Raw genomic sequence first — 13926 nt, 5'->3', positions numbered from 1 at the left:
AAAAAAAAAAGATAACAAATAAGGCCAGGTGGTGGTGGTGGCGCACGCCTTTAATCCCAGCACTCGGGAGGCAGAGGCAGGTGGATCTCGTGAGTTTGAGACCAGCCTGGGCTATAGAGTTAGTTCTAGGAAAGCCCAAACTACACAAAGAAACCTGTCTCAACCTCTCCCCCCAAAGGCCATCTCTTCTCTGAAAATTATATGCTCCCAGAGGATCTGTACCAGCCACAGTGTCGTACGGGAAAGGGGTGGGTATGACCCCACTTCTGGGCTGCTTCACCATGCAGCAGAGGAAGGAGGGAAGAGGCTTAACAAGATGAACACAGAGGGAACATCTGCTTAGAAGCAGCAGGTTGCCACGGCACACCGGCAGGGAGCATGCCCTTGCTCAGAGGGAAAGACAGTTTCCAGGCTTCCATCTAGCCCCCTCGTCTAGCTATAAGCTAGATGCAGTGTAGAGGTCTCTGTGAGCTCCAGGGCTACACAGTGAGACCTTCTCTCAGAAAGGGGGAGGGGGGCAAAGGGCAATGGGGAGGGGAGAAGGGGCGGGGTGCTAGAAGAACAGGAGATGCTACAGAGCAGGTTAGATAGCACCAGGCAGGGGGCAAACAGGTGACCTGCGTTACATGTGGGCCTTCGGGCCCAGTGCAGCAGTGCCATATGGTTTCAAAGCCACCCAGCCTCCTCCCCCACATAAGCGAACACGAGGCCACCCACATGGCGAGAGGATCCCCACTTACCCCACTTACCATTTTTACTTTCTCAAAAACAACAGGTTCCATCTTCTTCTCTGGAGCGGGCTCGCTCCCTCGTTTCCCCTTATCGTCCTTCTCTTTCTAAAGAGATTTAACGCGACAGGGGTGTCTTGGTATTGGCACAATTAGCGTTTTAGGAGCTACACTACAAATGCAAGCCAGATAGCAGAAGACCCTAAGATTCTGAAGCAGCAACTCAACCAACTCGGGTATGAGTTGGGTATGAGCACAGGCCTTCCGCAGCCTCCACATGTGCTGAAGGGAGACTGCATACTTTAAGCACTCGCTCTTCTCATCAGCCTGACCCATTCATTACCCTTGAAATTTATAATACAGGCTATCTATAGAGATTTAAAAGTTGTTACCCATTGTGCCCTTTTTAGGATCTCCTATGTGTTATAAATAACTATACAAAGCCAAAGGAATATAAAAAATAAGTACTAAAGACAGGCATGGTGGTGAATGCCTGTAATCTCTTCATTTGGAAGAAGGGGGGGGCAGGAGAATTTTGAGTTTGAGACCAGTCTTGACCATACAACCAACAAAGACCATCAAAAACAACAGTCCAAAGGAAAAAAAAAAAAGAAAGAATATTTTTTTTTTTTTTCCTCTTTTAAACTCTAGTCCTCTGCAAAAGCATCAAGTGGTCCCAACCACTGGACCATGTCTCCGGCCCTTTCACCTCTATTTTTAAAACTCAGGAAACAAAGCTAGAGGCTGAGCATGGTGACACACACTTGCCTGCACTTAAGTTCACAGGCCACCTTGACTACATAGCAAGTCTGAGGCCAGGCTGAGTTATAGGAGACCTTGTCTTAAAAATTGTTGAACCTGAATTGCCAGTTATGAGAATGAATGACGGTAGATACCCAAAGATAGCACTGCTTGGAGAAGTGTGCGGGATAAGGCAAAGAAGAAGGCCCCAAAAAACACTGGACAGACAGCATAAAGCAAGACTGTAGAACTTTGGTTATGACAATAACACGAGCATCTAGGGCTGCCCAGGATAGGAACAGCTAGAGAACCGCCATACATGGGCTGTCTACGCATGCTTAGGCATTGCCGGGGCTTAAATCAATGAAATGATAAATGAATGTCTTAAAAAACAAAGGAAGGAAGGAAGGAAGGAAGGAAGGAAGGAAGGAAGGAAGGAAGGAAGGAAGGAAGGAAGAAGAAGAGAAAGAGAAAATCAGGCACAGTAGCTGACAGCTGTGATCCTAGCATTTATGAGATGGTGCAGGAAGCTCATTCTGAGTTTGAGATCACCCTGGGCTACAGTGAGACTTGGTCTCAAACAAAACATAACAAAGCTTTAGTTTCAAGATTAACATAAGACAAGATAATTCAAGTGGCAACTTTATAATTCTTTCAGATTATAATATAAAGTTATTGGTCAATTTTAACATCAAATAAACATGTCAACGGAAAACAAAATCATAAAATAACTTTAAAAATACAGGCACGTGGGGACTAGCGGGATGGCTCTGTGGAGTACTTGCTGCTCTTGTAGAGGACCTAGGTTCTGTTTCCAGAACCCACATTGGGCAGCTCACAACCACCTGTAACTCTAGTTCCAGGGGATCCAATGCCCTCTTCCGAACAACACAGATACCTGTATGCACATGATACACACACATATAAGCATACAAGCAGGCACACATATATATCCATAAACAAATAAAAATTTAAAGGACACAGGCACATACAGTGCCCATATAAAAGTGTTCAGTCTGCTTATGACCAAAGTCCTCAATTTATTTTATTTTTTTAAAAATATTTTTATGCTTTATTTAGCTGTATTTTATGTGCATTGGTGTGAAGGTGTCAGATCCCCTGCAACTGGATCTTCAGACAGTTGTGAGCTGCCATGTGGGTGCTGGGAATTGAACCTGGGTCCTCTGGAAGAATAGTCAGTGCTCTTAACCACCGAGGCATCTCTCCAGCCCCCAAAGTCCTCAATTTAAAACTCATTTTACAGAGAAGATATTTACAGTAATACCTAGTGCTTGTAGGAACGAAATAAAACTTCACTTTTTATACAATGGTTAAAAAAAAAACAGCATAAAATGGTCTAACCTCTAGAAATTATGTTGGCAAAGAGAGAAGTACTGGATTTCTTTGACTTTCATAAGGTTATAACCTACAATGAAACTTAAGAAACAATAATTGGGGCATGGTGGTATGCATCCTAGTCCTCGCACTGGGGAGGCAGAGGCCGTCGGATCTGAGTTTGAGTCCAGCTTGATCTACAGAGAGTTCCAAGGTAGCCAGGGATACACAGAGAAATTGTGTCTCAGAAATAATAAATAAATAAATAAATAAATAAATAAATAAATAAATAAATAAATAAATAAATGGAGGGCGGGCGTGGTAGAATAGGCCTGAGATTCCAACACTCAGGTGTTAGGGCAGAGGACCTCCAATTCAAGGACACCTGGGCTACAGAGTCGTCCCAGGCCAGTCTGGGACACGTAGCAAGACCTAACCTCAATGAACAGGCTCCGGCCACAGCCCCTTCCATCTTCTGGGGCACTCTCCATACCCCTCCTCTAGTTTACACTTCAGCACAGCGAACAGTTTTTATTTTCTATAAACAAAAGATGTATTGCTTCGGTTTAAACTCTTTTTTAAACTATTTTAAAATTATGTGTAATATGTGTAGAGAGAGGTATGTTGTGCATGCGAGTGCAAAGCCTATGGATCCCATGGGACTGGTGCTCCAGGCAACTGTGAGCTGTCTGCAGTGAACTAGGAACCGAGCCCTCATCCTCTGCTTCAGAGTTCATGCTGCTGACTGTTGACCTGTTAGATTCTTCTGACGGTGCTCTCTGGGATGTAATTCTTTCTTGGAACAGGTACACTAACTGACAAGCCTTATTTTCCAGATGCTGGGAGATCTTCGTATTCAGTTGGGAGGAGTTCCTCTTCCCTGACTTCCTGGACTACCTTGCATTTACCTGCCTGTCAAGACTCAGCAGGTAACGAGTGCCCTTCTCATACACAGCCAAACATCCATCTACAGCTGATTCCAATGAGCTTACTCTTTAACTATCTGGGAAGGCTTTTACATGAAATGGCTTGGGAAGCCCCATGCAAACTTAGTGATTTCACTGGCTGTTGTATCATCCATTAAGATTAAAAAACTAAAGGCTGGGAAATGGGGTAGAGTACTTGTGTGGTATATACAAGGCCTGGATTCAATCCCTAGCAATGCAAAAAAGAAAGTGAGCAGTTGAATAAAAGCTAGAAGATAAGGGGCTGGAGAGATGGCTCAGTGGTTAAGAGCACTGACTGTTCTTCCAGAGGACCCAGGTTCAAGTCCCAGCATCCAAATGGCAGCTAACAACTGTTAAGCTGTAACTATAAGATCTGACACTCCCCACACAGACATACATGCAGGCAAAACACCAATACACATAAGGAAAGAAAGAAAGGGAGGAAGGGAAGGAATGAAGGACGAACAAACAAACAAACTAGAAGACAGGCCTGTGCTAAGACTATCAAATCAATTGTTCTAAAGGATCTTGCCAAAGCTGACTGAAGCTCTGGGTCGTCATCTCTGCATCGTCCTCCCTAGGCATCATTAGTGGGCACACATCCTGAAACTACTGTTACACACATGACAACTGGTACCCACCCATTTCCCTCTGAAACGATTCCTGGGGAAAAGGGTGTGTCCAATGACACAGGTCATCAGCACATCACAGTGGAAGAATATGCTGGTCAGATTGAAGGAAACACTGATGATCTGACTAGACTCGCAGCTTTTGGCCTCATTTATAGCAAGAAGTATATGTGTACTTATTAATATACACATACACAGACACACAATATCATTCTACTTGACCTATTATACCCAACACATCCATCTCTAAAAAACAATCTGGGACCAGCCAGATGGCTCAGTGGGCAGGGGCCTTGCTGACGATCTTAGTCCACTCTCAGGGACCCATATGGTAGGAGAGGAGTGACTCTCGGTAAGTCATCTTCTGACCTCTACATGCATACCACGACATTGTGTGTGTGCGCGCGCGCACACACACACACACACACACACACACACACACACACACACACACTACATTAAATAAAGAAATAGTTTTTAAAGAAGGAATTTGGAAGCTGGTGGTGGTGGCTCACACCTTTAGTCCCAGCACTAGGCAGAGGCAGGCAGAACTCTGGGAGTTCAAGGCCAGCATGGTCTACAAGACCTAGTTCCAGGACAGGCTCCAAAGCTACAGAGAAATCCTGTTTCAGAAAACCAAAAATAAAAAAAAGAAAAAGAAAAAAGAAGAAGGAATTTGGAGTCAGATATAGAGGATACCTACAATCCCAGTACTTAGAAGATAGAGGCAGGAGTTTGAGGACAGGCTAAGCTGCATAGTGAAACCCTGTCCCAAAACTCAAAAAGGAAGGCGGAAGGGAGGGAGGGGGAAAGAACTGGAATCAGCAGCACTTCTCCATGTAGATCAAAGCGGAGACTCCACTGGTAGCTGTCCTGCTAGCCCACAAGGTAAGCTCAAAGCATGTTCCATATTCAGCACCTGGCTTTCTCCTAATTTTACATTTATTTGTTTATTTATTGTAGCCTTAGTTTGTTTATTTGAGACAGGGTCTGACTATGTAGCCTTGGCTGGCCTGTAATCACTATGTAGACCAGGCTGGCCTCAAATTCACAGAGACTGCCTGTTTAGCTGGGATTAAAAGTGTACAGTGCCATGGCGGCTACTTTCACATCTATTAACTGACTGTTTGAGACCATTTTGCTGCATCACTGGGATTTTGTTTATTAAGTGAAAGTCTTTCAAATTCTTCCCTTGCCTGATTAAAAAGCAAACCACTAGTATAATAAAATGAGAGATTTACAACCAACCCTAAGGGCATTGATGTCCAGACTTCGGTCCATATATTTCTTCTTCTCATATTTATCTCGAATAAATCCTTCAACAGCTCTGCAAACATTTATTAAGGACTAATCAAGAGTGTCTCCAGCAGTGGAAACGAAAGACCAATTTGTCCCCCACGACAATGCTCTCCTCTTTCCTTCCTGCCCGGTTTCCCCAAGGGACTCCTGTCTCTTCCTGTGCAGCTCCGCTGACCAACACCTTGAAATCACTCCTTCAAGGTTACTGCAGGCAGTCACCAATTCCTGGTTTCCTTTTGGACTGCTGACAGCAGGTGGAACTGACCTTCACTGAAGGTGTGGCATCTGTGGCTGCTGTAGACTGCAGAGAAAACAGCCAGTGGTAATTTTAAGGCTCCTGATCAACAGAGTTCAAAGGTACCTAAAGGCCTCCCCAAAACATGCTTAGGTCCCCCACGGCCAGATTTTGATTGCTGGGTCTCTGTCACCTAACAGGCTCCAACAGCCAAAGTCAAACCCTAAAGAGGAAGTCTGCAAAGTGCCCCTTGAGGAACATCACCTTCAAATTGGTTTGTTCTGTTTGTCAGGCCTTGGTGAGGGAGTGGAGGAATAACAATATGGAAAAGCTGGTCAAAACAGTCAATACTTTCATACAAGCTATTTTAAAAAGCAGTAAAAATGAGTGCAAGTTTTGCTGATTGCCAGGATTTAACAGAGCAAAGAAAAACATTCTTTCCATGAAACATTAGTTTCAGAGATTCAGAAATGATTGGAGCTGTCACTCTATGGGAGAATTCACAGTGAGATCGCTGCAGCCCTAAATATTGAGCTTTCCCTATGGGACACTATATGACAATCCCAAGATCAGCACACCAGTGCCTTTTCTGTCTCGGTTGAACGAGAAAGAAAAGCCAAAGTTTTCGATGCCTGGCTCCTCCCAAACATCCAAGCTGCACTCAGCTATGCTCCAGGAAAGATACGGGTCTATCTGCGGCCGCCGGAAGGTCTCAGGAAGGTAGGCTTCGTAGAGTCGGTTTGCCTTTCCGTTCCCCATCTCTTGCATGCACTGCAATAGAGAACAAAGAGCAGGTGAGAGCAGAGTGCCATTGTCTCTCCCAGTTCTCCTCTGCGAAGAGCTGACTTCAGAGAGCGGCCAGTGGCAGAACCAAGACTGAAACTTCTGGGCTATGGTTTCCCAACATTTGTTGCCACAGCTTTTCCCTCCCTGTAGGTTAATTTTTCTTTGTTTTTCCCCTCTGTGTATGGGTATTTTTCTAGCATATATGTCTGTGCACCGCATGTGTCTGAGGAGGCCAGAGGAGGGCATCTGACCCCCTGGGTCTGGAGCTACAGACACTCGTGAGCCATCGCGTGGGTGCTGGGAATGGAATCTGGGTTTGCTGGAAGAGCAGTCGGTGTTCTTAGTCCCTGAATAGTTTTTGTTACTGTTGTTCTTTTTAATTGAAAGATGTGTCTAATAAGAGACAAATAATTCAGTAATAATTCATTTGAAAACCCAAGCTACATAGCTACCCATCAAATTACTACAGAGCCAGCACTAATGGGTCCTATTATTCTAAGTTAATACAAGTTTCTTTTGGCAGTGCTGAGAATTAAATTCAGGGCCTTGTACGTGGTAGGAAATGTTCTACTACCACTAAGCTACATCCTCAGCCCTCCCAAACCTATACTTTTAGCTAACTTTTATCCAATTCTATTATCAGTAAATGTGTATTTTCCATTAAGCATTTAAATAGATTCCCGTGCTGGTTACATTTAACTATCAACTCAATAAAACCTAGAATCAGCTGGGAAAATAGTTGAGGAATTATCTAGTTCTGATTTGCCTGTGGAAAATTGTCTTGATTGCTAATGCTGTAGAAAGACCAAGCCCATTGTGGGCCAGAGCATCCTCTAGGCAGAAGTTTCTGAACAGTATAGAGAGGCAAAAGCTAGATGAAGGGCAGCATGCACTTGTGCCTCTCTGCTCTGTTGGTGTGAAGCGACCAGCTGCTCAAGTTCCTACCGGGATATACCCAAAATAATGGCTTGTAACCTAAAGTTATAAGCCAAATAAACCCCAAATAAACCTTTTCTTTGCTCTATGTTGCTTTTGGTCAAGGTGTTTTATCACAGCAACAGAAATAAAACTAGAAAAAGTCAGTCATCATTTGGACTACAATGGTCTGTAAGTCCAGTCTGAGGTCATTTCTAATGCCTCTTCAGACACAAATAAAACAAAACCTCTGATCTCTACCATTAACTTCTAGAAAGTGGTTTTCTTTGGATCCTCCTTCCTTGATGTCCCTGCCCAAAAAGAAAATAAAATGACTTCAATAAAGTGTCTCAATATAGGAAGAAAACAAAGAACAGTGAAGCTACAGACAGGAGCGGATCTCAGGCCGTCCGGCAGCATTAATTTATGTGTCACTCCCAGCCCACCAAGCTAACAGCATGCAGGATTTATGCTGCATCACTCTAAGGCTGTAAGCATAGCTCAGATGCACAGCTCACAGTATCTGCCTCGTATTATGAGGCCCTGGTTCAATCTCTAGAACCAGGAAGAAAAATGAGTAGTCTACAGCTTAGAAGGCTTTTGGTTTTTTTGTTCTTAGTGCTGGGGATCAAACCCAGCAAACTTCTTTCAGGCTAGGCAAACACGCCCTCACTGAGCTATACCCTCAGCCCTTTGTTTAAATGACTGCCTACGTCTAAAACTACAAATGTGGCCGGGCGGTGGTGGCGCACGCCTTTAATCCCAGCACTTGGGAGGCAGAGGCAGGCGGATCTCTGTGAGTTCGAGACCAGCCTGGTCTACAGAGCTAGTTCCAGGACAGGCTCCAAAGCCACAGAGAAACCCTGTCTCGAAAAACAAAAACAAACAAACAAAAAAAAAAAACTACAAATGTGGTCGGGCAGGGGTGGCTCATGCCTTTAATCCCAGCACTCAGGAGATAAAGGCAGGCAGATCTCTGTGGGTTTGAGGCCAGCCTAGTATAGAGTTAGTTTCAGGACAGACTCCAAAGCTACAGAGAAACCCTGTCTTGAAAAAGACAATAAATAAATAAATAAAATAAGACTACAAATGCTGTATCTGTAAATGCCAAAAGTCCTAAATGACCACAGGTGTCTTGAGACAAGAAAGACACACGTGCAGTCTCAGTACTTGGGAGGATGAGCTAAGTGCAGAAAGAGTTGGAGGCCTGCTTGTCTCAAAGCAACAAGGAAAATAACAATTTGCTGGGTGTGGTGGCACAGGCTTTTAATTCCAGCACCCAAGGGGTAAAGACAGGGAGATCTCTGTACATTCCAGGCCAGCCAGGGCTACACTATGAGACCCTGTCCCAAATAAACAAAATTAGAATTTGACAAATGTGTTTGAAACTAAATTTCCAGTTGAATGGAAAAATAAACAAAACAAAACAAAACAAAAAATCCTAAATTTCCCTCCTCCCTTCTCCTCCCCTCCAGAATCAGTTTAGAGTTCTCCTGGAACTATTCTTATGGGGGGGTTGGGGAAGGGTGGTAAGAGAAGCTGGCCCTCCATTGTGGTCATACCTGGATCTGTTCCTGAGTCCACTGGTCGAGGTTCACTGATTTTACCCTGGATATATGCACTCCCAGATTCCTGTGGATTCCAGCACACCGAATGCAGATAAACACGCCAATGTTCCAGGAGGCCCATCGTGGCCCTATGAAGATGGAGACAAGGCAATCAAATACAAATTATGAGAATGTCCCAGCCCATCTGTGCTATTGAGGTTATCAAGCAACATTTCTGCTAAAATCAAATGAGAGAGACTTTACTGCAATCACCTTTATATTGACTTTATTCATTCCTATGGATCAATGTTTGATTTTCAGCTTAAACGGTTTGCAGAGCTGTGCGGTGACCACCAGTCTAATTCCAGAACAGTTTGATCACTCAAGCCCCAAACCTACTAGCAGGCACTCTGAACCCCTCCCCAGCCACCCTTAGCTCCCAGTTCCTGGCTTACAGATCTGTTTTCTGACTATGACTTGCCAGTTGCAGACATGGAATCTACATGGAGCTAGGCAATGTGCAGACACAGGACAGGCTTTGGTGTCTAATGAGGGCTAAAATGCATGCTACTGTACGTTATTACTTGTATGAAGAACACCACCAACAGAGTGCTGGAAAAGCATGTCACATTCTCCCTAGCCTGGACCTCACACCAACAGGGGAAGACACTGTGAAGGTGAGGGGCCTGGATTCGGCTTTCTCCTAGGGAAAAGGATACCCACATTGCAGGCCTGCCAAGCTCATGCTGAAACTGAAAACGCTGTAATCCTCTCCTCTCCTCTCCTCCAGCCTATGAAATATGCATCCACAGTAACCTAACAGGATCATCTCCCCTGGCCTGGTGTCCCCATTTTACCCAACTTCAGAATCATCTAGATTCAGAATTACCAAATAATGTAATTATTTGAATGCTTATTGGTACAAAAGAGAAATCTCAGATGTGAATTTTTTTTAAATATTTATTTATTTATTATGTATACAATGTTCTGTCTGTGTGTATGCCTGCAGGCCAGAAGAGGGCACCAGACCTCAGTACAGATGGTTGTGAGCCACCATGTGGTTGCTGGGAATTGAACTCAGGACCTTTGGAAGAGCAGTCAATGCTCTTAACCTCTGAGCCATCTCTCCAGCCCTCAGATGTGAATTTTAAAAGCTGTTTCAGAACCTCCCAACCCCTGACAGTTCTCTGCTCCCTAATAATATCTCTGGAAAATCCCCAAACTCCTCATAATTTTATGTGGAAAAAAGTCACTTTTAGCCGGGCGGTGGTGGCGCACGCCTTTAATCCCAGCACTCGGGAGGCAGAGGCAGGCGGATCTCTGTGAGTTCGAGACCAGCCTGGTCTACAGAGCTAGTTCCAGGACAGGCTCCAAAACCACAGAGAAACCCTGTCTCGAAAAACAAAAACAAAAACAAAAAAAAAAGTCACTATTATATGATAACTGCCAAATACTGATGGAAAAATCTGACATAGCTCCTTCTCTGTCATTCCTCAGAAACTGATGGCATAAATTAGGCATGGATTCAGAATTAGAGGTTGTGATAGAGTGTCCAAGTGACTCCAATACTGACTGACTTTCTACAGAGATTAGCAGGGCCTGTGCTTGGAATAAGACTCTCGATCTCTGGGAAAAGACAGTTGTCCAGCCTATGTATTTTCACTGATGTTTTCATGAACAAATTTCTAGAATCCTGTGGGAACTTTTAGAAAAATCTGAATCCATAATTATTACCGGAAAGATAATTTTGGTTCAGGTAAAGTTCATCATGGCAAAATAAAAAAGCACAGGAGGCGCGCATCCTCCTAGTCACCACCAGAGGGTGCTCTCTGCTTGAAAGGTTATTGCTATTCATTTGCTAGGCTCAGGTTTCTCTTCAGTCTCTCCAGGTTCCATAAACAGACACACAATGATTCATATACTTGTTTCTCGTAGTGGGGTGTCATACAGATGCAAAATGAACGAGATTTCTCACGGTGCTGAATTTCTGGTTTTGTGAATGGTTTTCAGAATTCCCATATGAGTTTTAAAACTTGCAATGGGACCAAATATCAATATTTCATGCTTCTTTGGCATTTTCCCTTTGTTCTAGATTCTAAAGTCTCAAAACCAAGATAGTTAAGCAACGAGACAGCTCAGCAGGTGAAGGCGTTGCCACTGAGGCTGAGTAACCTTGGAATCCACACAGTGGAAGGAGAGAGTGCCCCCCCCCCCATGAGATGCCCTCTGGTCTCTACACACACAGAAATTTAAATTAATAACGATTTTTGAAAAGAATATTAAGCTAGCTGCTTCCTAGGTCTAAGTCGAGAGAAAGCCGTTTCCAGTCATCTAAGACACCGGCACCACTGTGGGATTTCTCCAGATTCTGAGTCCACACCCTTGCAAAGGCCCCAGAACAGAAATACAGGCAGCTACCTTTTAGTGAGCAATCAGATGACGGCCTTCTCTCCCTCTCCCACTGACACTCCTCCCACGTTCCCCAGTGCGATAGTGACATTTCTCCTTCCTACCTCACTCAGTCTCTCCGTCACCCACCCTCCCCAAACCTGAGTCTAGGCAAGAGCTCAGCCACTGCCCTACAGCCTGAGTTCTGAGTTTTCAGCAACTAGACTTCCTGGTCCCCAACTGCATAATCCATAGGAGACTGTGTAATGGGGAAGAGACAAAAGATACTTGTGGGCTAGGAGTAGAGCTCAGCGGTAAAGCACTTGCCGAGTATGCGAGACTTTGGGTTCAAGGCGCTCGCCTTCCCACAACTTACACGCTGACAACGTGAGGAAATGGCCTAGTTATCTAAAGTGTAATTTGTGAAGCCAGAAAAGGCCTAGGTTTGAATGCAACTCCCATCAGTGATTACACATATGACCTTCAGAGACTTCTACATCCCAGGCCTCAGTCTCCCCATCTACAAATGTGTATAACATCTACCTCCAATCGCCTAGAACAGAGAGGAACAGTAAATAACAAGTGCACATGAGAACATGGTACAGAATGAGGGTTCTGGAACACACTTCCCATTCACCTCCACTGAAGAGCCCGTCAATGGACTCGCATGTGTGTCCCAATGGAGTACAACACTACTGTTTTGCTCTTTCCCTAACTGGCCTCAAACTTGTAGCAATCCTTCCTCCTCTGCTTCAGCAGAGTTAGGATTAGAGGTATGTACCACTATACCTGGCTTCCCCCACCCCCTTTACTTTTAAATAAAATTTGTGTTTATGATATACATTAAATTATAAAATACACTTCTGTGGGCTCACAGCTTCAGGTGAGGAGAGGACAGCAGAGCTCACCGCACGCTGGTTAAGAGAGGGATGTCTGCACCAGACATCTGGACTGTCTGTGGGGCAGTCTGTACACAGACACACCCTCCCTCTGTAGTTAATCTTCCCTAAATTTACTAATCTCCCAGGTAGTTCATAATCCATTCAGACTGACAAGATTAACATCTTCTTGACTAGTACTAATGGCTTTACAGATGCCAAGTGAGCCGGGCGGTGGTGGTGCACGCCTTTAATCCCAGCACTCGGGAGGCAGAGGCAGGCAGATCTCTGTGAGTTCAAGGCCAGCCTGGTCTACAAGAGCTAGTTCCAGGACAGGCTCCAAAGCTACAGAGAAACCTTGTCTTGGAAAAACAAAAACAAATGCCAAATGAGGGTATAAAATGGCTCAGCAAGTAAAGGCATTTGTTGCTAAGTTTGATGAGGAACCCACATGATGAAAAGAGAGAACTTCTCCAAGTTGTTTTCTATCTCCATATGTATGCCATGGCTTATGTGCATATGTATGTGCAGTGTTTGTGTGTATATAAACAAGATAAGTACATGCCAAATGAAATGAAAATGCCAAATGAAATACTAAACTTATAGACATATTAGCTGTTAATGAAACTAAAACAGTTCATGAGCCTGGCACTGGGACAGAAAACTGGTCTAAATGTGACAATGTCCTGGTTGGTTTTTGTCAACTTGACACAAACCTAGACATATCTAGGAAGAGGGAATTTTAATGGAGAAAATGCCCCAATAAGACTGGCCTATAGGTAACTCTATGGGATGTTTTCTTGATTAATGGTTGATATGAGAAATTAAGTAGGGCTGCAAGAGGTATGTTTACCAGTCTGTTTGTGGGGATATTTTGTTTGTGCTTTAATAAATAAAGCTTGTCTGAATATCACTCGTTAGGTCTAGAGATCTGTACAGACAGAGAGTGATATGGCTGGATGGAGAGAGGAATATAGGGCGAGAGGAGACAAGAGCTCAGCCCCTTTTTCAGCTGAGGAGCTAGCAAGGTAAGAGTTGGCTGTGGCTTGCTCCTTTGTCTCTCTGGTCCTTCAGAATTTACCCCGATACCTGGCTCCAGGTTTGGGTTTTTATTATTAGGATCAATTAGAACTCAGGGAACACCCATTTTTATTTATTCAAAAAGGCATCCATTCAGTTCCCTACGCTAAAACAACAGTAAGCAGTACCTCTGTAAATATAAACAGTTTAAGGAGCCCATGAGACTAAAATAGGGCTTGCTCAGTCAAGCTCTGCTCTCAGAATACCCTGCAAGAGAAAAGAGAAGCCGCTTTTTCCCTCTGGGCTACTTTTTCTTCTTTCTTTTTTTTTTTTTTTTTTTTTTTTTTTTTCGAGACAGGGGTTCTCTGGCTTTGGAGCCTGTCCTGGAACTAGCTTTGTAGACCAGGCTGGTCTCGAACTCACAGAGATCCACCTGCCTCTGCCTCTCGAGTGCTGGGATTAAAGGCGTGCGCCACCA

The 13926-nt window shown here is 44.2% G+C and overlaps 1 protein-coding gene across 1 annotated transcript in view; it reads right to left on the bottom strand.

Moving 5' to 3' along the window:
* Nucleotides 1-13926, bottom strand: part of Smap2 (small ArfGAP2) — a 51002-nt gene that overhangs the window by 12953 nt on the left and 24123 nt on the right. Inside the window, exons 2-5 of the mRNA XM_005353313.3 lie at nucleotides 9178-9311; nucleotides 6600-6685; nucleotides 5629-5707; nucleotides 750-836 (exon numbers count right to left, since the gene is read on the bottom strand). Coding sequence (XP_005353370.1) covers nucleotides 750-836; nucleotides 5629-5707; nucleotides 6600-6685; nucleotides 9178-9311 — 386 coding nt within the window. The remainder of the gene's footprint in view (nucleotides 1-749; nucleotides 837-5628; nucleotides 5708-6599; nucleotides 6686-9177; nucleotides 9312-13926) is intronic.

The sequence above is a fragment of the Microtus ochrogaster genome, chromosome 10, assembly GCF_000317375.1.
Source record: "Microtus ochrogaster isolate Prairie Vole_2 chromosome 10, MicOch1.0, whole genome shotgun sequence".
Lineage (NCBI taxonomy): Eukaryota > Metazoa > Chordata > Mammalia > Rodentia > Cricetidae > Microtus > Microtus ochrogaster.
The sequence above is the reverse complement of the archived record's forward strand: the minus strand, read 5'-3'. Positions and strand labels throughout refer to the sequence as shown.